A 26,905-nucleotide genomic window follows, 5' to 3' on the forward strand; every position below is an offset into this window, starting at 1 on the left:
CAAGGACTCTTAGGATCATCTAGTAACACTTTTTCCCATTAAGGTGGAAAGCACAATGTATCCTGAGAATATCAGGCAGATTCCATCTACAGCCAAAAAAAACAGAACAAAAGAAACCCAAACCCAACACCAAACAAAAACCACCAAAACCACAACAACTTGTACTAATGCAGTGCAGTTCTGTAGTGGAGAATCAGCGAGAACGGAGGGCAGAATGTTAACCAGAAGGAGGTGAAAACAAAATTATATTAAATCTACTAACAATGTAAAGAACTTTCATTCATTTACTATTTTTGATAATTATAAAGGTTGCCAAAAGTAGACCAGAAATTCAGGTGCTTAAACAATAAGTCATGTCACCAAAATAAGGTCATGTCATCAAAATCAGGTCATTGTGATTTTTTGGCTGTTTTTTCAACTGACTAGTTGAGCAACTTTTGGCCTTTTTTTCCTTCCTCCCAGTGGTATACTTTTGGTATACTGGTATACTATATCAGTTTATATTTTTTGGGGAAAAAAAAAAATTATCCAACACATGAGTACCAAAAAGTATGCTGGAGAGAAGAGTAAAGAATAATCAATTCTAACACGTAGACTGAATTTATGCCTTTTAAGTCAATTCCCTAAATCTCTTAATATCAACAACTCTTTCAAAAAGGAGTCTGAAAAACTGGCCATATCAGGACATCAGAACTCACATACAGTATATTTCTACATTAGTAACATGTCTTGAGTACAGACAGCTAAGAAAGACTTAGTTATCTGGAAAGGCTGAAATAAAACTCAACACTTCTAATAAGGTAAGTTCATTGTTGCTGATAACATCAACCAGTGAAAGAAAAGTAATTACTAAAGTCAGTTTAAAATCCGTTTTGTTCTCTTGTAAAGAGGAAATATCACAAAGTTACTTAAATCTTATGACAAAGAATTAAGTATTAAGCAGCATGAGAACTTCATTTTGCATTTGTGTGTGCTATCTAGATTCATATATTAATATGAACACTGAGACAAAGAAAAGTGACCAACAGTGTTCAGCTTAGAAGACAAACCTGAGTATCAGAGCATGACTCCAAAGGGTGATTAAGAACTGCAAATGCATAATGAGGACTAGAGTTAGCATCTAAACACAAAAAAGTCAAGAGCAAGGTGCTAATCAACTTTCTCCTGCAAAAATCCTATAGCTGTAAGGACCTTTTAGCAAGAAAACAGTAAAATGTTGGAAAGAAAACATAAAAATTTTGTTTACTGTGAAGATGTTGGTTGACTATAATGATATAACTATAATGATCTAAATTTAGTTGTCTGAATTTACACTATTCACCTAGGCTCCCTTGAGAGCAAAAAGAACCTCAAGAAAGGTATCCCTCATTTCTGTATGGACCAAAAGGTCCTTGGAAAAATCTGTATTTCTCCCCAGTAACAAATGAGGAAGTCTCAGTGACAATATCAGGGTGCAGCATGATGTTAGGACTATGATATTTCAGTGGCAGAATCCCCTCTCCATACCTTGTCCCACCATCTTGTGTCAGCCTTAACAAACTAACTCTGAAACAAAACAAATAAAACTGGGGGTGGAAAAAGTGGTCCATCTCTCTCAACTCATCCTGTGGCTACATGATTGACAATCCAACATGGAAGGAAAGGGAACAGGAGGAACATGTGGTCAAAAATAGGCAGAAGAGGCAGGAAGGACCACTGCTTCAGGTTGGCATCTCGCTATTAGATCAACTTGGTCTTAACACCAGCTCAAATTCTTAGACTGTAAGAGCCAACTTTCAGAGGGTTAAAGTAAAATAAAAGCCACTCCAAGATGTGTGAGGTGTGAAGAAAAGGCTGATTACTAACCCAGAAAAAGGGTCAAAATCAGTACAATCATACAGTAAGAAATTAGCACCTTACACCTCAGCTACTGCGATAAAAAGAAGGGGAAAAAAAAGAAGTAGTAAATCTTCATAGAAACAGCAACGCATCAGCTGGGAAGACCTTCAGATATCTTTTTAAGTACAAAAAGGCCATCTCAGAGGCCATCTGAGAGCTACAGCAGAAACACAAGTTAAAATACCACTGGCAGGAAACAGCAGTTGACTGTTCAGCCTATGCAGTAGTAGTAATATGGCTATATGACCCAGAGGTAAATGAAAATAAGCACAGTCAATTCATCATTAAGGAATCGATATACAAATATGAATACTTTTTGTGCAGCTTTTCATAGTAAACAGCAAAGAATTGTGCACTCTTGTTATTAAGAAAAAATAAAAATCAAGAAGTATCTCTATTTCCATTACATTCACAAATAAAGCCTTTTGAAATTTCCAACTTCCATAAGGCTAATACATTCTAAACCTCATAAAACAGATTTTGAGGCATATACCTCCACCACAATATTTGGCAAAGAAGAAATCATTGAAACAAGAATGAAATCATGATACAAAATAGTGATACAGAAATCTATTTCTAGCCGTACATATACATGTAGTAAAAACCTTCAGAATATATATTTTAAAAGACTGTTTCCTAACCTTTACAGACCAACATACAAGGTACATGAAATAAAACAGAAAACTGTGTTTAATAGAGTAAGCAACAAGTTTTAGAGAGAAAATATGCATAAAACTGGCTGACAGGTCAGTTATTCATTTTCAAACAATACAATTGGTATTTATTATACAGGAAGAATACCACATGATAATACACTTTTATGAAGTTTCATATAGACAACTAAAAGTTGAGAGTTTCTTCATGTATTCGCTTAACTATTTTCCTACACATGCAATTAGCACTCTTTGCATGAGTAGGCATTAATTTCAGAAGGGTTACATATTTTGTACAGACTATGTAGTTTATATTTTTTAATACAATTTGTTATGACATACCCATGTGTCTGCATGAACAGGCCTGATGTTGCTGAGAAGCACCTCTTCATAATTTCCATAATCACAGAATTTAACAACTGCAGTTGTCCCAGAAGAATGGAGAGCTTCAATTTCTGCCCGGTAGAACTTAAAAGAGAAATTTTCAAAGGTCATAAAATACTACCTGAAATACCACAATACGCAAAACAGCTCAACAACTACCTTTGCATATCTTTATATATACACACACATACTGTATTTAGTCTTAGTCAGTATTATATTTTGAATAAGATTCATACCAGCTATTAAAACAGATGTATTATAACTTTCACATGGTAGACTGCAAGGACACAGTAGAATGTATGTAGAATACTCATTGAGAAAATATGCAGCTTATGAAACTAGAGTGAACATTTAGAAGACTTGTTTTCATTTCTCTGAAAGCAGAACAAATAAATCACTAGCAAATGCTGTTGTATAGAGAAGTGTACTGTAAGACTTTTTCTTAAAACACATGCATCAAGAAGTGCCTAGTAGCCATCTACACTGTACATACTAATATATACCTATTTTAACACATAATAAAATCTGATTAAAATATGATAAAACTGCCCCTTCAAAGAGTCCTTTTTCTAAACACAAAATATGGGGTTTTTAACATTTATGCAACCACACATCAGCTTTCTTGAAGATATTCAATCAACTTTTCTCTTACTGAACACAAAGAAATCACTGCCTCCTAATATGGTTAAGCTCAGTACTGTATTTTATCATCACATTTCAAAACTGTCCTAGCTGTGAGCAGCAGCATTTATTATAACTATCAAAAAACTAATAACCCTCAAAAAAAAACTTCTAATGTGATGAATGCTTTTCAGGTAACAGCCAGAGATTATGTAACATCTACTTATTTTGCAAGTTTCATACTGTCCAGAATTTCAGAAATTCATCTCACAGTAATACAAATATGCTTCTCAAAATAGGAAATAATTCCATAATATGCTACTACATTTCACACTAATCCATCCACCCAAGCTACATATTCCTAATTCAGAGAGTCAACTCACTATATGTTGCTAGTACCAAAAATTTTGCATGCCTTACCATGTTTTAGTCATACAAAAAAAAGAAAGAAAAATAAAGTTATGCTGTTGAGCTAACACTATCTACTCCCTGTAAAAAAAAGGGGGAAAAAAAAAAAGACAGAAAATAACAACCAAAAGAAAAAAAAAGACATAAAATGGTGGGAGTAAAAGGTATTCAAAGAACATTTAAGGTAGTTCCCAGATTATCAGAAAGGGTCAAAAATTGAAGAAACTACCCAAGAATAGTGACAGAGAACTCTTGAATAGATAATAACAAATCAAAGAAAACAGCCTCAAACTTTTTTAGCAAAGGAGAAGATGAAAGGGAAATGTCTTGCCACAAGAGAAATCTTATTAATAGGAAAAAACAGATGAACTATTCAAACTTTTAAAATCAGTAAAACAAAAGTATCACACAACATAAGTAATGTGTTCCACAAATTCTTCAGCTAATAAAAAAATAAGCCTTTTGCTGTTTCCTTTCTGTGATAACTGAAATTAAGAGAGTTTTTTTAAACAGCCCTGTTCCTGCAGACGCTGGTCTTCCCTTGCGATAGTAGAGGGTGCATGCTGACGACTTCTAGAAAAAGGCATTACCTATCTGCCATTACAGACTATTCTAGATAGCATAGCATCCTGTTTCTTGTTCCTTGGAAAAGAACATGGACACCTAGATCCATATTCATCCCTTCAAATTTTTGGCACTTAAGTCAAATGCTTCAGTTAGGAGCTTAATCATCCTAAACTCCAACTAAATGAGAAAAACAATCACCTTCAAGATGACTTAATTTAAGCTCTTAAAGTTTCACGCAATGAATACAATCTCATAGATAAAAAAGCGTGGTAAATCTCCCACATGTACATATGACAACAATAAATATACAATTTGAGGTACTTCTCACTTGGCAAAAGCATACCTTGTTGTCTTCCCAATAAAGAGCAAAACATTCATCCCCTGGTCTCCAATTTTTTCCATACTCCGTGTGAATCGATGGTTCTAATATTTTCTCTGGTTTGATGGGCCCAGATCTCCTTTTGGGACCGGTGTTGTAATACAACATTTTATCATCAAAAGATGGGATTGTAGTGGGTCCTGATGATTTGATAGGTCCTACTCGTCTTCCTTTCTGATGGTGCTCAGTACCTCCATTTAGTATAGCATTAAAATTATCAGTTCTACCAGGATTTTGGTAATCATTAACAACACCAAAATGTTGCTCGCTTTTTACCATAAAGGCTTCACTACTTATTGTTCGTGCCTTCCTATCACAAAAATTTTCAGAACTGTGTATTTGGTTTTCCCTTTTCCCACGTCTCTGGTTACTGTTGTCTGTGGTATCTTGAGCAGCAGAGTTCTCGTTGAATTCTGTGAAAGACACCCCTTTGCCTACTCTGTTTTGCATATTGTTATCCCTTTTTTTGAAAGTAATGTCACTCTGGTGAGTGGCTATGGGATAACCCAAATCTTTTGGCCTATCATTTCTAGGATAATGTCTGTCACTTTTATTTTTTTCATCTGTCCAATGTTCTAAAGAGCTGTGCCGTTCAGGACCTCTGTTTCTTGGTAACCCACCACTTTCCAAAGCCTGCCTTGAATTTTGAATATCTCTTTGGAAACGAGGGGGTTTCTCATTCCTTGGTTGTCTCATGTCATTGCGAGAAATGTGTCTTGAATGATTCTCTTTGAAGCCATTCTGTTCTGTATTCATAACTTTGTGCTGTACTTGATGTGGTGGCTGAAATTGCAATTTTGGTTCTACAAAGAAAAAAATTATTTCAATTACTAACATATTTCACACAAACATAGTTCAGAAATAGTATTTCAGACCCTAAGTGATAAAGCAACAGTATTATTTAGAAAAGTATGCAGTATTTACCTTTGTGATACGGAAATGGAATGGTACACAGAAAATTTAGCAGAGACACTTGAACTGTAATTACTAGTTATTGGAAAACTTACACTACTCCGGGCTGTACTTAGAACCATACCAGTATGAGAAAAGCTGGGCATAAATTTCCAGGAGGTTACTAATTTCTCCCTATGGACATCAATAACTCACTTGAATAACAGCCATTTAAGACAGAAAAACAGAATTCCAACATAGACAAAGGAAGAGGGAGGAAAATGAGGAGAAAAAAGAAACACTTTTAAGCTGAATTGAAACTTTCTGTAAAAATAACTTTTTAGCAGCTATTCAGCATGAAAGACAAAGGCAAGAAATAGAAGCCATAAAATGAACACAGCTGACAAACCACAGATAATGGCAATAGTAACAAATCCCAGAATTCTGGAGACCCTGATCAATGAGCCATAACAGGAAGCACTCAACCATTACCTTCAAGAGATTCAACCAGAACTCTAACTGATTAGCAGAAAAACAAGATTATCACGGATCTCATGAGAAAGAATAAACTTGCTATCGGATGCTGGGAAGAAGGGGAGTTGGGGGGATCTGTGAAACTTTTTATGGAATCAAATTTTTTTAGGCGAACAAGTAATTTTTAATGGGATATTTAGGTGAAGAGCCAAAGGAGCAGAAAGATCAAGATGAATCCAGGAGGAATAAGCCTGAGAAAATAAAGAAGGAATGAAATTAAACAGGACAGTTGTAAGTAAGCAGGCTCCTGGTCAATGCACTTGGCAGGCCAACTCCTGCATGTGATCCCTGTAGCCTGTTGCATCTCCTCATTAAATTCTGTTTCTAAAAATCTTCTGTGTGATTAAGTTCTCTACTGTGTGTGCGAGGGGATATGTTTCTAAACCTGCTGGCAAACTTGAGACAGGGTAAACTCGTAAGTGGGACAAGAAAGATCTGGCAGCTAAATACTAGAGAGACCATGGGTCTGAAGGCCATCTAACCAGAGAGACCACAGGTCTGGGCTCAGATAATGGACAGACCTACGTAAGTACACTCACGTAACCTTCCTGCAACAACTTTCGGTTGTACTAGCCAGCAAGTTGGACAAGAGGTATCTGAGATGGGTACCAGAGGTCAAGGGTCTAGGGGCCAGAAGAGACCCATGTGACTGTGTGCATGGAACTGTCTGGGAATGAGATCTCCTAGCAGACTTAGAACCTGATTGAAAAGGAAAGCATAAATCCATTAGAGTGATTCATGTTTATATGAGCAATTTTGTTTCACACGGGTGCCTGCAAAGGTGTCATTCTCTTGCCTGTGACCATCCATGACAGTTGGCCATGTATGTACTGTGTGCATGAGTCTGGTGTGCGTGCACAGGCCTGGTAGGACTATGCACTCAGGCTCTCTGCTGCCTGGCCCTGAGTATGCTCTATGAGAAGGAAAAAATAAGAACTTCAGTTTACCTGTTACCACTAGAAACAATGAATGCTGATAAGTGACACGAAACATATCAATTTTCATAATTGCTTGCTACATGGCAAAGTTTAGCTTTAAAAAAAAGAAAATCCTTCCAAGCATCACATTATTATTAATAGCTTACAGAATTTTTACCAACTTGACTAAATTGGCTAATAAGAATCTAATTTTATTTTTACATACTTTTGATGTATGTAAAAACATACATTCAATGTAACATACAATGTTACATTCTAATTTTTAGAATTCAAAAAGGTTTGACTAAAATGACTTAGTGATGTTGTTTTTTTTAAAGTGACATAAGCATATATAATGCCTAGCATGATCATAATCTTGATAAAAATACACCTTACTGCAAAATTTATGACTTCTAAACCAATAATGTTTTAAATGCATATGTAAATATGTATTACTCAGAAAGAACCAAGATTTTCATAACTATTCATGTTCTTTTTATAATACCAGATGACTTCTTAAATCTGGTAACATTTAAATTTATTTTTTTCCTTAGACTAAATCCTTCAAGATTACAGGTACCTCTTGATCTCTCCTTTCCATGTGGAACATGAATGCACTGTTTTTCTTTGGTTTATATCTGTAACTTTTCTGTAAGTATCTTCATTACACTTTCCCACTTTTGTATAATACATACCAATCTTCTAGATTTCTTATCATCTAGACAGGTTCATCTTTCTAACTAATTAACAGTCTTCCTTCACGACATTCTTAATTTATACCTCTTCTCCTCTTGTTGTAAGACCCTTGGGCTTCCATCCCTCCTATTCCCAACCTGGAGTCTCATGTCTGTTCCTAACGTTAACTACACATCAAATGATTGAACTGTTTGATGACCTCTGAATGTTTACTGTCTTGTGTACAACATTAAAGATGCATATAAAATTCTAAAATACTTCATTATAAATCATCTTATTTAATATTTTGTAAAATGAAATTCATTAAACAAAGTCACTCACACAGGGGAAAGTTGTTCCAACTATAAAAGTAGAAATGGACTAAAGCCTAGGTTGGGCTTGTCAGTATTTTGCTAGTTGGCAGGATTTTAGGACTCTCCTCTCAAGAGCTGTCCTTTGACGTTTTTCTAAATGAAGAAACATCCTCTGAGCTGAGATGGGTAGTCACTTCAGACAGCTTCTAGTACATACAAGGACTCTGTACAATGGCAAAACTTAACCCCAAAGCACATAGAGCAGTTATAATACTTCAGTTAAAGCCTTGAGGAAAAACTGAAACATATACATAGTCTTCTACAATTGGAAGAAGTTTACTGAAATTTCTATTCAATTTCATAGCATGTAATAAGTAATCTTAGCTATTGCCTGGGCACCTTAATGAAAATAACTAGTTTTACTAGACACCAAAAAATCTGAATTTAACAGATCTCTGAGCAACCTACTTGTGTCACACAGCTGCACAGATCCTATCTTTCTACCCTTCTTCCACCTTTGACCTGTCTTTGCAATAAAAAGTTACAATCATTCTCACATGAGACAATATTTTCTTTCTTTAGAAAGGCAATATTAATCTTCAAAATCTATTAAGAAATAATTCAGAACTGAAATGTTATTCATCTACTTGACAAGAATTACCTACAAAATAGGACTTTGAGGAGTTTAATTTAGAGTTATAAACCACTGTTACACAAAAAAGCTTGAGATTTAAAAAAAAATTGAGATTTAAAACAGAGTAACTGCTAAGCAAAAATAGCAACACATTTAAACACTGGCATGAATAGCTCCACCCAGGACTAAGTAGTTAGGAAGAATTCCTATTATCTCCATTTTTCAAGCAACAAAAATTTTTAGCAGTATGTTAATAGAAAAGGCCATCTGTTGTAGATCTATTGAAAAACAAACAAAATTCTAATTTATCATTTTCAAAAGCAGGACTATATAAATTATTTCTACCCAACATAATGTGATTATGATACAAAAGCAACAAGATGACCTTAAAGTGTGTTGGAACTCTCAGCTACAGAATTTTTTAAAATAGTATAGGAAAATTAAACTAAAACTCCATGTTAGGCAGCATGGAAAGAGACTACAGAATTTTAACACAGTGAACATGAGCATTTTTTTTTCCTGCGTCTATTTACTGTGACATGCAAAAGCTGCTCACAAAACAGTGGACATTTTCCAACTCTCACCTTAAGAGACACAAAATCTAGTAAACTGATGTCTTCTACAAAAATGCAGTTATTGTGCTAAAGGTTCCCAGGGGACTACATCATACACAACAGACTTGAATGAGCAGGAAATGTTAACCGATTGTTTTACATTCAAGCACAACCCATTCACAAAAAGAAATTGCCAAATAACAATTAATGCCACTTTCTCAAGAGTAGTCAACAGAAAAAGCCTGGAGACAAGAACGTTACAGCTTCTTTATGAATTTGTGCTGCCTGGCCTGATCACCAAAAAACTTGACAGGTGTATTTTTCACTAGGTAAAAAATTGGCTGTATGGCAGGGCCCAAAGAGTTGTGAACGGAGCTAAATCCAGTTGGTGGCCAGTCACAAGCAGTGCTCCCCAGGGCTCAGTACTGGGGCCAGCTCTGTTTACCATCTTTATCAGTGATCTGGATGAGGGGATCGAGTGTTCCCTCAGTAAGTTTGCAGATGACACCAAGCTGGGTGGGAGTGTTGATCTGCTGGAGGGCAGGACGGCTCTGCAGAGGGATCTGGACAGGCTGGATCGATGGGTGGAGGCCAGCTGTATGAGGTTTAATAAGGCCACGTGCCGGGTCCTGCACTTGGGTCACAAAAACCCCATGCAACGCTACAGGCTTGGGGAAGAGTGGCTGGAAAGCTTTCTGTCGGAAAAGGACCTGGGGGTGCTGGTCAATGACAGCCAGCTGAGTACAAGCCAGCCATGTGCCCAGGTGGCTAAGAAGGCCAACAGCACCCTGGCTTGTATCGGAAAGAGCACGGCCAGCAGAAATAGGGAAGTGATTGTGCCCCTGTACTCTGCACTGGTGAGGCCACCCCTCGAATACCGTGTTCAGTTTTGGGCCCTTCACTACAAGAAGGACATTGAGTTGCTGGAGTGTGTCCAGAGAAGGGCAACGAAGCTGGTGAAAAAGTCTTGTGAGGATCAGCTGAGGGAACCGGGATTGTTTAGTCTGGAAAAAAGGAGACTCAGGGGAGAGCTTACTGCTCTCTACAACTACCTGAAAGGAGGTTGTAGCATGGTGGGTGTTGGTCTCTTCTCCCCAGTAACAAGCAATAGCACAAGAGGAAATGGCCTCATGTTGTGCCAGTGGAGGTTTAAATTGGATATGAGGAAAAATTTCTTCACTGAAAGGGTTGTCCAGCATTGGATCAGGCTGCCCAAGGAAGCGGTTGAGTCACCATCCCTGGAGGTATCGAAAAGATGTGCAGATGTGGTGCTTAGGGACATGGTTTAATGGTGGACTTGGCAGTGCTCGGTTAACGGTTGGATATGATGATCTTTTAAAGGTCTTTTCCAACCTAAATAATTCTATGATTCTACGAATCTAGAGCTTCTTTAATAGAAAAAGTTAAGTGATGATGGATGTTATTCACAGATTGTCTACTGCAGCTGCTGTTCCTTGCTTCTACTACTTCTTGCCCCACTTCCAACAAACCATTAGCTCATGTTCCCAGAAAAGTAGTAGTTCCTACAGGGCAGTAACAAACAAATATTAATTTGGCATTTAACAAGAAAAATTTGGCACGCTATTCTGTCAAACAGTGAGATGCATCAGTCCAGTCATCATAACTGTAACCGGACATTTGGGAACGTGGTCTGGAAGAAATCTATTCAAAACTAACAACAGGGCTCTTGTCATCTGCTGGGTAGTTTTAAGATGACTACTAGTATTTCCCAGTTTGAAACCATCACTCAGTTGTTTTACTAATTTTAGGTTTTGTATGTAATGACCCCAAAAGACTGTACAGAACCAATCACAATCCCTTGCTTGCAAGAAACCAGCAGGACCTGCTGCAGTTGGAAATCCCAGCCAATGCAATTTAAAAAGCACTGCACCATGCACAATGGAATTTAAGTAGTACGGTTCCCTGTAGTGCTCTCCCATGGATTTTACCATGTTTAATAACGTAGTTAAACTCAGAGGCAGTGGCCCTTCCCACATCAATGGCAATGATTTGGGTTTCATCTTCCAATTTGAATTATATTTTAATGCATCTTTATGAAAGCACGTCTTAGAACATGCCCTGGGGGTAGCTGTTTCAATCTCGTCTCGGCCAAAGATTAAAAAAAAGCAGAGGGAAATTAATAATACATTTGCACATGCTTCATGTCATGGAGTGAAATCCCAGTTACTCAAGAGCTTTGTCAAGTTACATAAATATCAGTATCATTCTTTCTAATATGTAGTAATACTGAGAAACTGGAACCTGAATTCATGTATCTGTTGAAACAAAATAAATACAAGCTGTGGAGGATGATGATATTAATGAAGAAGTGGCAAAAAAAAAACCCCAAAACATTCTGCCACTGCATTCACTTATAAACTTGAATTTACAGGATTAAAGGACTGGAACAAAAATTAATAATTTTTATTACTTTTTAAATATATGTAATTTACTGTGTTTTTCTCTCATATAGTCAAAGAGAAGTTACTGACAAAATAAAAATACAGAAGTCTCCTAACATATGTCACCATTGCTAACAGAATACTACAACTAAAATAAGTTCGATTTCCTTGATATTCACAATTAACACTGACTGAAATTCAATTTTTACAAGTAAAGCTGCTAATAAAAATTAACCATTTCATAGTTCAGATGCCTGACTGTCAATAGGGCACTGTGTTTGTGGTAAATTCCAAATGTTACAAATTCCTTAACTCCAAAAGATCAAATTCTTTTTTCCTCCCAAGTTCCCTTGCTCCCAGATATTCAAATAAATTGTGTGACCAAGAAATGAAACAAATAGTTTTTAAATTCTATTCTATTGCATTACAAATTGACTTAAAACCCTTAACTTATTTTGCGTATATATAAATTATAATGGACTAAAACAAGAAAAAAAGCTGTTGAAATTAGACAAGATATACTAGCCCTTAAATTGTCCAAACAATGTTACCATATAAAAACAAAACAAAAAACCCCCACACATCACACATCCTGGTTTACCTCAAGCATAAACAGTTAAGTAAGAGAAGGACAGAAATTCAAATCTGAAAGCACAGAAATGCCCTGTTCCTCTGGAGGTCTCTGGGGCTGGGTCCCTAAGTGTTTGGGTGTGTGTCCTTCTGCTTGTGACAAATGCTTACTCTCCACTTAAGTCCTACTTCTTCTGAGGGACATTTGGGTGAAGAGTTGATATGAGACAGTAATAAAAACCTCTGCCAAAGGCAATTGTTTGCAAACCCTCCTACACAGTCAGCATCTCTTTTGTCACTCATCTCCTGAAGACAACACAAGGGTAACTGCAGATAAATTAGGTGGGATGCTCAAGATGCAGAGTGAGCAGAGGAGAGTCCACGTGATCCTGATGTTACACAGCATCATTCAAACCACTACAAGACTATGGTCTGTACTTACGTGATGCATATTTGAAGAAGAAAATTGAAAAATTAGTTTGTTGAGAAAAGAGAGAAAGTAATCTGGAAAAAGTCTTTGACAAGAGGCTAGAAAAGCTCAATCCACAGAGCTAACACAGCTGATGGATAAAATGCAGGTCCATTATGTCTTATTAATAGCTACTAGGAAAGCAAATTTTGATAGCTTGCTATATAGCAAGAAAGACATAATATTATACAGCAGACTATAGAAAATAAAGATTAGAAATGAAAAATTGTTTGGTTTTTTTTTTTTAATATTAACATTTAATTGCTGAAAGAAACAACCTTGGAGGAGAATTAATTCACCACCTTTAAATCAAAAACGTGTGTCTAAATTTGTATTTCAGTCAAAGCCTAACTACTGGCACAAGAAACCGACTACAGCCTATGAACTTCTCCCTTCTCCTAAAGTGGCTCTATTAACAGACTACACAGACATACTACCTCTCACATGCTTTTTCTGTGATCCCATTGATGTTGTAGTTTGTTGCACAGGAGGTTCATTTTAAAAGGAAGAGCATGAAATGTCTACCCCAAGCACAGCCTGCCTTGTGAGGACTGAAGAGGCAATTCTGCACTATCTGAAACTGAAAAGATTTTGGCCTTCTGTGTTCTGGGTCAATGTTCTAACCAAAATCGTTATGTTCCTCGTCACCTACCCCATTTAATAACAAATAAATAAATAATTATTACAAAGTTGATCTTTGCTTAAGTGTTTCAAAAGACACAGATGTCGGCCAAAAGCTTTTGTGGCTTTGGTTCCTGAGCAGATGGACTAAGCACTAGCCTAGTCTTGGTCCCTAAGAACTGAAGGGAGGAAAAATACCTGAAACATGCCTGGTTCTAAGCATTTTGTCCCTTATTCCTTAATTCTATAGTCAGAGCTCTTGGCACTGTTTTGTTCTCCCTGATAACTCTTGTGTTTATTTAAACTGGCGAAGATGAATTGTTCTTCGCAACAGAAGCAAAATAAGAAGATGATTAATAGAAAAAAACTTGTGATTCAGTAGCAGAAATAATCCAAGTGCAAGCAAAGGCAGCTAGATGACAGCAATTATTTCTACTATTTTTGTTATCTCTCAGAGTCCGCAGGTTTCTCTCTCCAACCAAAATTCAAACTACTTAATTTCAACACAGAAATATTTTCATAGGTGTCACCAACCATTCACAGCTAAAAATAAATAAACCTGCAGTATAAAACTATGGGTTGGGTTGGTTTAATTCCTTACATTTCATTTAAACAAATTATGGTTACTATATGCTATGTTTTACAACTAAGGAATTAGCAGATCATGGAGTCAGGTATTTAATACTTTTGACCGCTGTAATTATTTAAAACAATTTTTCATTAACTCTGGAAAAAGGAGACGACGTAAAAAACCCTCACAAGACACCACTTACAAGGCAAAAGACTAACACCTTACCTCCTTTTAACTAATTTTCACTTCTTTAAAAACAAACAAACAAACAATAAAAAGGTTAGTGTGCTGTCTTATCTCTAAAAAGGAACAGAAGTACCTCCTAAACAAAATACAAAGGTATTTCAATTCATAAATATTCTTCCACTTGGTCTAAATCCAACTATGAAAAAGTAACAAATCAAAGATAACAAATTAAAGCATTCTGCAGTTCCTGTTCACAAACAGAACCACCTAGCCTGAATATTGCAAACCCAGAAGTGAATTTAGAAGTTCTCAACAGTACTGAGGTTTCAGGTGCAATTAGAAACAGTAGATAAGAAAAACAAGAAGGGATGCACAGAAAAAGACAAATCAATCCTCTGTGTACTTGGAAAAAAACCATTCCTCTTTTCAGACACTTTCTCCCCAGATCACATAAGCAGTTTTTGAAGAAAATGTGGAGCAGCACAGATTTAAAAAAGTGTTTGTCTCAGTTCTTTTTTTTGGTTTTGCTTTTACATAGATTCTCAGTCATTTAAAAAAAATTGCAATCTGTCTGAAGGGTATAGAAGCCTAATGCTTGCAATAATGATAAATACAGCTATTCCAGGTAATCATATGCTCCTGATCATATGCACTAGTGTAATATTAGGGGTGTGCTCATTTATTAAAAACTACTATCCCTATACAACGGCCATCTCTCTGAATATCTAAAAAATGAACTGGGATTCTAGAGACCATATGGGACAGTAAGGGGTCAGAAATACTGCAGAACAATCATCATCTTTTATATTGAATGGAGGCTGTACTATGCTACACATAAATGCAGAAAAACCCGCCTGCCTGGGGCCTCCTCAGTACAGTTACTATGCCGGGAACAAAAATCAATGAAGAGACCTTATTCTTGGCTATTCAGCATTACATATTTGAGTTGTTTCTAGTTATTTCCCTGATGTGTCTTTCATTTCCGATCACTACTTTTTTAATACTAAGAGAGACATACACGTCTCTCCTGCTAACAACTGACAGGATCAAGTGACATTTAAAGGGTGCTAGTAACATATATCCTGTTTTCTGCAAACACTTGGATGCAGACTTCATGACAAAAGAGTTCAGAGCGGTAAGTGCAATCACTGCAGATGTATCATCACTCTGCAAACACTGTTAACACTAATGTCATCTCAGTTTACATAGAACTTAAGACAACTAATCATTAAGAATTTAAATGAGATTATTTTCAACCACAGAGGCATAAAAATGCCAGAAAAATGACACTTTCAATAAATTATTTTTAAGATGTGTTTGAATTCATCAGAATGCACAGATTCTCTCAAACTTGGCAAAGAAAAAAAGCACTTTTAAGAGACAAAAAAAACGCAATTCAGCATTTGCCTATGTATTTCTTGAAAAATCCATTTGAAGTAAACTCTCAAACTAAAAATAAAACCTGTCATAGAAACAGAGGCACAATCCTATGGGCTACACACATTCAATAAAGAAAATAAAAGCTAACAAAATGCAACTGAGCAACCACTGTAAAGCCATTGACTTCCAAATAACAGAAAGTACATGGACATGTATTATTATTTCTTCAGAAGGAAAAAAGGCAGAAATAAAAAAAAAATCTGAGCACTTTCTGAACTTTTAAAAAATACTAAGAAGTTTTTTTCAGAAAAGCATGATTCAGAAAAGTACAGATTGCATATCCATCATTCAGAGAGTGCTAAAACCAACCAACATCATGTTAAAACACACAAACCAAAACCCCTGTGTGTCATCTTAGGAAATATGCCAGAACTTTTTGACATATATAGCATTATGTTTTTCTTATGACATTTATGGAATCTTCTTGTTTCTATTTAAGAGGGGAAAATACACAAAATCAAAGCATATTTATCTTTAAAACACAATACTGAAGATTAGAAACTAGGTATATATGCCAATATAACCTTTTTTTTTACTCGCATAACACTATGCTTTATTACACTACAGTATGTTGGCCACAAACATGTACTGAATGCAAAGGATCATAAAACTCTCCCTAATTAAATACAATCAATCATCAGTATCATTTTAAAAGAAGCAATGCACTCAATTCACAGTTCTTGGTAAATTACTATTACTTGCTTATTCCAAAATTACTGACAATAAGAAAACCATATATCCCACAGGGATTATTTCTATTATTTTTCCTTTAAATGCCTTTCAGTCACACATAAAAGCCTCTCTAATATCTCACTATAAGCACAAAACTTATCCCAAGAAAAATCTATATTCGTAATGTGAGAGAAAAAACACTACAACTGTTTTAATTTCTTCTCACTGTAAAAATCTAAGTCATCTTTGGTAAACAAAATTAATTGCCAAAAGATACATCTCAAGCATAATCCCCTACACATGCTTTTGAAACTGTGATTATTTATATTCATTACCTGAACAGTTTACAAAATTGTATCAGCTAATGCAGAATGCTTGTGTATTTGAAAGGTATTTTCTTTAAATATTTTGAATTTCTGACAAAACCAGTGAAGATTCATGATATAAATGTTCAATCTAGCTTCATTTTACTACAGAAAGCCGTAAGCTTGTGGCTACTCACCATAAATAAACTATAAACAACATACGTAAGAAAAACAAACTCTATTATTGTTCACTTTCTACAAAAAGTTTTAGTAAGATCTAGACCCAACTAAAACCTAAAACAGTATTTAGCTATTTAAAATCACTTGTTTTGCAGGCCAAAAAAAGACACTGTTGCAATGAAGCTCAACCTAGGTACAGTAACAAAAGAACTATCAAAAGAACTGTAAGCTCTCACGTCATAAAAATATTTAGTGAACTCTATAATGGCTCACAGTGCATCTAATTCTACCAGCAGCAGCAAGAGACCCCTGGGTTTGCCAGCAGGTTCACTAACTCCTGAGCCCATCTGTTGAGGCAAGTTTTCTATGACAAAATGTGTGTCTTTTTTCTTTGCTGCTGCTTCCTCTTTTTTGGACAAAGGCATCCTCTGTACAGCTCCAAGAACTGAATTTCTAGACTGCTGTGTTTCCTTCCACATGAGTATTAGCTGATTTTTAGTTGCTACAGGCTGTAAAAAAGTATTTAAACACATTTAATGCAAAATGCTACACTGTTTATGCAAGTAGCAACTGTAAAAGTGCAGCTTCAAATGTCCGAAAGATCTTGGAACTTAAGTTAAAAAAAATAATTACATAGAAACACAGTCACTCCTTAAATGCTCTCTTGTGTGAACCTTTATTAAATTAGATTAATAAACTGGGATTTATGTCAGCTTATTTCAAAATTGCTGACTTTTAGACATCTAAGCCTGAAACAAACACTCCAAGCTCTTCTATAATCAAGACAGAAGTACAAACCATCACAGTGTGATTTATTTCACCTTTCTTCAAAGAGGAATAGCTCTTTCGCACTCCTTGGTTTTTTTGGGGGTTTTTTTTTGTTTGTTTGTTTGTTTTGTTTTTTTTGTTTTTTATGGTTGAATGGGGAGGAAGTTCTAGGAACCACCTTTTAGATGACAAAGTTAGGAAAAATACTTCCACCAACACTGTCCAATATTGGTTCCAGATACATTAATTTCAATAACTTACCTTCTACTGTTAGAGTACCCATTTTGGATTCCAAGAAATCAAACAGTGTGCTTGGTGCGGACGGTCTGGCGTTTCCTAGCTCTTCCTCATCTTCAGGTCTTATTCGGCCTCGGCCCTTCCCTTTACCTGGAAACATCATAAGTTATTTGTGAGTGGGGAATAAATAGAAGTGTACATACACACTTTTTAAAAAAAAGTTATACCTGATCTATAAAATGTTTGTATTTTCTATCTTTAAAAAATTCGATCATGGACAAAACAGATACAGATATTTTGCATTTAAGGATATTCAAATCTGTGACTTGAAATTAAAAAATTTTGACAAGAACACAACAGACAGAGGTCTTTCCTAATTGCTTTCAGGTTTGCAATGCATTCTAACTTGCTGGAAAAAACATGCAGATATGCCCTTCTACAGCTATATTAGTAATCTATCATACACAAATTCCTGTTTGTAAATGCTGTTTTTAAAGCATTTCTTTGCAAGTTATACCTCTAGGTGGTGGTCCCTGAATGGGTTTCTGTTTACTGCTGTTCAGAAGAAAATTTAATGCCGCCTCTAGGCTGTTACTGTTATCCATAAGTGCCTGTCTTGCTGCTTCTTTGCTGAAGCCCATCTCTGTTATGTGTTTTAGAGCCTTTTCATCAACCTGAAATAAAAGGTATACACAGAACTAATTAGAAGATACAACAGAGAATCTACAAAAACACCAGATTTGACTTTTTCATTAATTTTTATTTGAAAAACAATTTCACAAGTCATTGATGATAAATATTTCAGTTTTATATAAAATCTTTACATACAGTCTCTCTTAGGCCCAGAGAATCAGCTAGCAGAGGAGGTTTTTTTAATATTGTTATTATTATGGTTTTAATTCATCAATTCTCAGTTCTAATATTATGTGGTTTCCAGCACAAATTATCCTATTCTACTCCTTCCTTCACAGGTTATTATAGTTTCTTGGAGATGAAAACTAAAAGGAATATCTCAAAGCAATGCTGGTATAAAAACTCACCATCTGTTCCTGTTTGAACCCGTTCACAACTTTTACAGAGACTACAAAACCCAGTTACAAACTTCTTAAAACATGGAGAAAATATAATTGCTAAAGGTTCTGTAAAATACAGAATACAGGCTTTCTTATTCTAAACTGTATAGATCATGATGACAAAAAGGCAAAGTAGGAATCACTGAGAGCATTAATTACAGTAAATAACCTTACATCTACACTGTGTGTTAAAGCACTCAAGGGAGAACTGTCTCTTCCAGAGCAGACAGACCTACATGCACTAAACATGAAATGGGACTTGGCCTTCTGCTCTTCCTCATCCTATACCCAACCAAAATGATGCCAGTTATTCATCTACTGCAACAGCTGTAACCAAATACGTTCTTAACTGGAGTTCCACGAACATAACATTTAGCCTACAGGTTCCAAAATTGCCATATTGTCACCCTTAAAGAAAAACCAAAAAAATCCCAAAAGCCAACCAAACAAAAAAAAACCCATACCCAACCAAACCTGACCTCTAAGACACATAAGCCCTTCTCTCTCCTTCAGCTTAAAACAACATGAACTTCTATTGCTAGAATGATTTAAATAACAACTCTGTCAGAGTTGTACGATGAATAACATTTAACCCTTCCTCTCCCTTTTTCCACAGTCTTAGGATGTAATTTCTCCTGATGTTTTAATTCATTCACTTTTTGTATTAGTTTTAGCTACACACTTTGCTCTGGGACAACAGATATGAGCAGGTCTCCTTTTGGGGGCAGAGACTGTCGCAAAACACAAAATCAGCGTTTGTCATTGCTATCTCAATACAGAGGTTTCTCAATACAGTAAACCAGAATACATAACAACTCAAAGTAACTTTCATAACTATGCTTAGCTATGCAGAAAATCACTGTAATGAGCAAGACATGACTTTGCAGCACTTGGCTACAACTCACACATGCTCAGCAATGTCAACTCCAGCGCTTTCAGGTGGCCTTCTTCATTCCCAAACTCACCAATACTCTTAAATGAGCTGTCCAAAGACTGACTAAGTAAAGGAACAGCAATTTAAAAGGTCTTTGAAGACCAATGGGGCAGAAACAACCTCAGTGTCTACAGGGAATCATCATCCCGCTTGAGTTTGACTTCCAGTTGCCTAAATAATGTTTTATTTTTAATGCAAGAATATAATAGTTCCTCCTCGGAGCCATTCTCCTAGATTCTTCTGTATGGCAACAAGGGGACAACACAGATAAGTACTTCCTCAGCATATCTGCTTCACTCTTCTCCCCTTTGTAGCTAAGTAGTTGGTTTGGATGAGGAAAAAACTTCTAGCCATTACTGCTGCATCATCTCCTTTCAGTTTTATATAAATTGGAAATTCTGTACACAACAGCTACGTTCAAAGACCAGCAGGAAACGAAGACTCGTATCAACAGCACCTGTACTCTCAGCTACATATAAAAAAAGTCTTAGATAGGTCACAATTTGAGACCCAAGTTCCAAGATTTCCAAAGATTTCCAAGACTGTTTGAGAAAGGAAGTAATATGTTAAGTATCTTTGGATGTCAACACCACTCCCTTCAGCTTCATTTACACAGCACAAATCTTGCTTCTCCTATTCAAAACTGGAAAGACAAAGAAAATTGTAGGACATAACCTACAAAGACTATTAAGAGAGGAGGATGATTGACCTCCGCTATCTGTTGACTGTCTATGAAGAAACAGTAAAAAATACTTCATTGCTTCTTGTTTTGTAGGTAAGGTACAGTGTTTCAGCTTTCTTGGAAGATAACACAGCAGATGGATTAAAAACTTTTAACTGTTTCTAAATATATGCAAAAGTCAACAATATGCATGAAAGTCAACAATCAAACTTACTTGATGTTACAATTCTAAAAAGACATAACAAATTCATTATCCATTGCTTTAAGACCTAAAAATCAATCAAAGAAGGCTTTCTATATAGGCTTAGTGGGTTCATATTTCCTTCCTCTAAACAGCATCTAGGTACGTTAAATGACATAATATCAAGTTTTGGTAAGTTGGAAGTACTGCCACTTACAGTGCAATGTAAGACAAGTTTCTTGCAGTTCATAGGAAAAATAGAAAACAGAATACTTGAAACAGTTACTCAATTTAAATTTTGTGGGGTTTTGTTGTTGTTGGGGTTTTTGTCTGTTTGTTTGGGGTTTTTTTAATTGTACTTAGGTCGAGACACAGTTGTCAAGAACGACAAGGTATCACTGGTGCTATACCAGGGCAGAGGGATGACTAAATGACCTCCTGAGGTCCTTTCAGCCCAGGTTTCTACAATTCTATATGGACATTGCTGAGCACAGTGCTGAAGGCAGTACTGCTGGAGGCTCTCCTTGCTGCGAGCTGATGACACATAATACACCAACAAAACTGTAACTGGCAGTTACTGCTCCTAAATGTCTTCTCTTCTGATTGTTAAACCTTTGGTAAAAGTAAATAAGGTGGAAAACATTCGACAATAAATAGGTGATATTTATAATCAATATTTCAACACTGGTTTACTGAGTTACTACATTGTACGATGCCTCTTTCAGTCTGCTTTCATCACGCAAATCAGAATCATTAATTGTTATTGCATACTTGGAAATTCCTTCCCAGAGTTGTTCTTGGGAACAAATACTTCCTCATTCATAAACTTTTAAATTGCTAAAATAATCAAAACAGAAGCTTCAATGACTGCTCATCTTAATCAAATTTAATGCAGTGATCACAAAGAACACTTCTCAGTAAGTATAAAGTTATGAAATATATTGGAAGGTGGCATTCTGGATAAAGGGACACAGTTCAGATTCTCCAATGGTAACCCACCTTACTCACAATGAAACATTACTTGTGACCATGTAAACATGATATTCCCAAGTCACAACAAACATATTTCTACTTCATTATTTTAAATATCAAATATTTGGTCAAATAAGTGGTTTAAAATACATTGTTAAAATAAATATTAATTTAATTCAGAAGAAAAGCTACATTAAAATATTATTTGATATGTTGAAATTGAAGGATGAAAGTCTTCCTGACTAAAATTAATTAACAAATGTTAACATGGAAAACTGATAAGCTTATTTAAACAAGAAAATAAAACTATACTGTAATGTCCTTGTCCTGGTTTCAACTGGGATAGAGTTAATTGTCTTCCTAGTAGCTGGTATAGTGCTTGTGGTTTGGATTTAGTATGAGAACAATGTTGGTAACACACTGATGTTTTAGTAGTTGCTAAGTAGTGCTTACACTAGTCAAGGACTTTTCAGCTTCTCATGCCCTGCCAGTGAGAAGCTGGGAGGGGCACAGCCAGGACAGTTAACCCAAACTGACCAAAGGGATTTTGCATACCATGTGACACGTCATGATCAGTATATAAAATGGAGGGAGTTGGCCAGGGGCACCACAGCTTGGGAACTCACTGGGCACTGGTCAATGAGTGGTGAACAATTGTACTGTACATCACTTGTTTTGTATATTCCTTTATCATTATTATTATTCCCTTCCTTTTCTGTCCTGTTAGACTGTATTTATCTCAACCCATGAGTTTTACCTTTTTTTTTCCCCCCACACCCATTTCTCTCCCCCATCCAGCTGAGGGTGGGAATGAGCGAGCTGCTGTGTGGTGCTTAGCTGCTGACTGGGATTAAACGATGATATACTACTACTTTTCTTTTATTGTGTGCACTTGTGTTTAAATTTCACTGTATCAGACAATATTAAGGTTTTTTTACAAAAATTACATTGAAATTCATAACTATCTCTGTAAGGAACAAAAGCAACTTCAGTATTCTAAACAAACTTCAAAATAAATTGAAAAGGAAAGCCCTTACTCCTCAGGGTTTTTTGGTTTTATTTTTGTTACATTTGTTTTTTATTTTTTAATAGTACACATTTATGGTTGAATTTAAGTCTTCCACGTTACCAGTTCTCGGTAGACACCTTCATTCTTTCCCTCAGGTTTTGTTATCTTCTCTTTCTGGAACAGTTCCCTGTTTCGATTCCCTCCAGCACTCACACTGAGATTACTTCTGCTACTACCACCACCTCCTCCAAACGTCTTGGTCTTTAGATAAGCACAAAAATAACATTTCAGTAAACAGAACTTATGAAAATAAGCCTTAATATTCAGCTAGTAGAAGAAGTGCAGTAAATGTCATGCAGCTGTATTTTTTATGATTACGCTTTGCATCAACAAATAAAGCACTAATTTACACACACAAGAAAGATTAATTTATTAGGTAGGCCTTCTACTTTTTCCCCCCATGCCCAAATGAGGCTGTAAAAGGGGTATATAGTTCTAGTTTTTATGACTTACCAAACAAATTGGAAAAATAAATTAAAAAGGAAAACCAACAAGTAACATAAAAACCTGACACGTTAGAACTAAAATTCCTAGCTGATCTTGCAGACTGAATGCAGGGAATCATAGTTTTTTACAAATTGAAAAAAGCAGATGCCAACTGATAACCTGTATTTATTACTTAAATGTCATTAGCTAAATTGTCAAAGCCACATATTTTAATAGATGTATCAAATCAAAAATCTCTTATTTTATTAATCTAATAAATTTATCTACAATAAAACATTATGATACATTTATTAGCTTTATTAGAATAAGAAAATACTCATCAATCCAAAAGGACTCTCTTTTTCGGATTCAACTTTTCAAAGATACATGAGTAGTATTATAAGAAGGCAAACATCAGAAAGCATTCATCATTTAAGAAAAATATACTTAAAATAACAAAAAAAGATCGATCACAGTAAGTAAAATGGTGCAACACATGCATTCTAACCTCCTTGCTCTTCGCTACTTCTGCGATAGCAGCTGTCCTCTGCTTTTCAAATTCATCATTGTCCGCAACAGTTTTTACAGTATTTGTCATTTGCAGAGTCTTTCTGCGATCAAGCTCTCTACTGTCCACTTGCACATGAGAGGCACATTTCTGAAAATGCAGAAAAAAGTTTTAATTAACTCTTCTGCCTACTCTCATTTGAAAAAAATAAAGTATTATTCCATTGGAGTAGCACAACTTTAGCTAAAGAATACGGCTGCAACAATGTACACCTAGGCCATTTAGAGATCTTCGCTGGAAGCACAACTCCTCTGGCCCACCAGAACAGACAAAAAGGATGACTTTTACATTTTAAGCTTAGTTCATGATGTAGCTAATACGATTCTCACAAATACCTTTGTCATTTACGATGGGAATATGTTAGTGCCTACATAGATTAGACAGGAAGAATCAAAGGCTCCACATACAAAATAAAATTTTAAGTTTGAAACTGAGAGAAATAATGTTAAATATAAATTGCAAAATAAAGTGACAGGATCAATGCAATTTTTTTTTTTTTTGAAAAGGCACAGTTTTTATACTCAAATCATCATTATCTAAGGTGATAGCCTTTCTCTAACTGGAACCAGGTCCCCTAGATATGATGATACAGGTTCATTTTTTTGTTGGGTTTTTTGTTTGTTTGTGGGGTTTGTTTTTTGGTTGGTTTGTTTGTTTGTTTTTACAACCTGACAAATAGAAGTATACTATACCTGCCCAAAAGGTACAAAAGGGGGAGGGCCACCTTCTGTTCCAATGTTACTCCTATTGTGTTTTGCTAAACTCTGCAGAAGAAAATTGTTGATTAATAAACTGCAAACAAAAACCAGATTATATAATAAACATCTCTATTTCAGAAGGTACATGAAACTTGCAAGATGAACATTTTAAGCATAAAAAATAAATTCTATGATACACTTAAAATACTGGGGCACTTCACTTAAGCAAAGAGAAGGCTGGATGAAGGGCAGGAAGACAAAGAAAATTACAAAAATGTGCAGAATCATGAAGACAACACATACAGCAAATAAAGAAAACTCAGTTATACATCAGAATCTACACTAACAGAACAAAGCAGCACACAAATAGGTAGATGTTTCTTTACATAGCACCCACTGATCCTGCTGTCACTGGAGGCTGTAAAGGCATACAATTTCAGCCTGTCTAAAAAGAGATCAGACAAATTCAGCCTAGGGAAGGTAAGGTTCACGGGACCTTATGAACCTCAACACAGGCCTGAGGGGAAACTGTAAAGAAGACGGAGCGAAGCTCTTTCCAGTGGTGCCCAGTGACAGGACCAGAGGCAATGGGCACAAACTGAAACACTGAAAGTTCTCCCTGAACATCAGGAAACAGTTTTCTTACTGTGAGGGGGACCGAGCACTGGCACAGGTTGCCCAGGGAGACTGTGGAGTCTCCATGCTGGAAGATATTCAAAAGCTTACTGGACATTCCCCTGGACAACCAGCTCTAGGTGGCCCTGCTTCAATAGAGGGGACAGGTCCCTCAGGTCCCTTCCAACCTCAACCACGCTGAGATTCATGAACCCACATCTAAGCAAATCCTTTCAGGATTAGTCAGGATTGTGTTCCCTGATAATGATAATACAACAATTCTGGATGCCAAGGACGAGTAAGAGCTCAGGCTGTATGAACTTCCTAAAAAACATATCTTTTCGCCACTGTTGGAAACAAAACACTGTACCACTAAGAACATTTTCCCTATGGCCTTACGAAAAGTACAGTACCTATGCTAAATTCACCAGCATACATCTTGGGATCACAAAGACCATAACAATAAGCATAAAAATTACTGATACTTAATAGTTATACAATAGAAGCACCCTAAACTCTTAGCCACAATCAGGCAAACAGCAACCTATGCCTGACAACAAAGCATTCTCCAATAATACGAACAGTAGCCAACAACAGTAAAAAGATGAATTTGTAAATCATTGCATTCAACTATCTGTTCATAATTGATAAAACTTTTTCTTTTTCTTCATAAATTGTGAAAACAGCAGCAACCCGAAGAGAACGAAATTCACTGGAATCGACATTTGGTAATGTGTAAGCTATTTCATAATACACAGAAGTATTTGGTTTCAGAAGTGGAAAAAGGAAGAACAGGACAGGTCCCTTCATGCTGCTAAAATGCTTCAAAACCTTATTTTGTATTATGCATCCATTTTATCACCTTTATTTCTTCTTGTCCCTTTTTTCCCACTGGGACAGTCATGCATGATTATATACATCATTTACTACTCCCCACTGGCAGAGAAAGTTTTAGTTACTTAAGGCTATATACAACATTTACCTATATATTTATTACCCTGATGTAAAACCGATTTACTTCCATGATGAGAACACTATAGTATAAAAATGAGTATGCTTTAAGCCATTAGACCATCACAGAATGTCTTAAAATAGGTAAGATATTAAATTGGCTAACTAATACCCAAATCAAAACTTCTGGTCCACTTTTCATAGAATAGTTTCAGTTGGAGGGGATCTTTCAAGGTCATCTAGTCCAACCACCCTGCAAGGAGCAGGGACATTTGAACCAGGTCAAATTGCTCACAGCCCCGTCCAACTTGACCTTGAATGTTGCCAAGGATGGGGCATCCACCACCTCTCTGAGCAACCTGGGCCAGGGTTTCACCACTCTCATTGGGAAAAATTACTGCCTTCCATTTAGTCTGAGTCTACCCTCCTTTAGTTTAAAACCATTACCCTTGTCCTATCACTACAGGCCCTGCTAAGAAGTCTGTCTCCATATTTCTTGTAAGTCCACTTGAAGTACTGGAAGGCTGCAAGAAGGTCTCCCAACAGCCTTCTCTTCTGCAGACTGAACAACCCCAACTCTCTCAGCCTCTCCTCACAGGAGAGGTGTTCCATCCCTCTAGGTAATTTTTGTGGCCCGCCTCTGGACCCGCTCCAACAGGTCCATGTCTTTCCTGTGCTGAGGGCTCCAGAGCTGGATGCAGGACTCCAGGTGGGGTCTCACCAGAGTGGAGTAGAGGGGCAGAATCACCTCCTTCGACCTGCTGGCCATGCTTCTTTGGATGCAGACCAGGACATGGTTGGCCTTCTGGGCTGCGAGCACACATTGCTAACTCACGTCCAGCTTTTCATCCACCAGTACACTGAAGTCCTTCTCGGCAGGGCTGCTCTCAATCCCTTCTTTTCCCA

The 26,905-nt window shown here is 36.3% G+C and overlaps 1 protein-coding gene across 1 annotated transcript in view; it reads right to left on the reverse strand.

Annotated features, from left to right (window-relative positions):
- TDRD3 (tudor domain containing 3) overlaps positions 1–26,905 on the reverse strand; it is a 51,137-nt gene that overhangs the window by 15,980 nt on the left and 8,252 nt on the right. The window contains exons 3-9 of the mRNA XM_010284838.1: positions 24,428–24,499; positions 23,676–23,825; positions 22,802–22,942; positions 18,348–18,504; positions 17,855–17,980; positions 4,855–5,693; positions 2,874–2,999 (exon numbers count right to left, since the gene is read on the reverse strand). Coding sequence (XP_010283140.1) covers positions 2,874–2,999; positions 4,855–5,693; positions 17,855–17,980; positions 18,348–18,504; positions 22,802–22,942; positions 23,676–23,825; positions 24,428–24,499 — 1,611 coding nt within the window. The remainder of the gene's footprint in view (positions 1–2,873; positions 3,000–4,854; positions 5,694–17,854; positions 17,981–18,347; positions 18,505–22,801; positions 22,943–23,675; positions 23,826–24,427; positions 24,500–26,905) is intronic.

The sequence above is a fragment of the Phaethon lepturus genome, unplaced genomic scaffold, assembly GCF_000687285.1.
Source record: "Phaethon lepturus isolate BGI_N335 unplaced genomic scaffold, ASM68728v1 scaffold1984, whole genome shotgun sequence".
NCBI lineage: Eukaryota > Metazoa > Chordata > Aves > Phaethontiformes > Phaethontidae > Phaethon > Phaethon lepturus.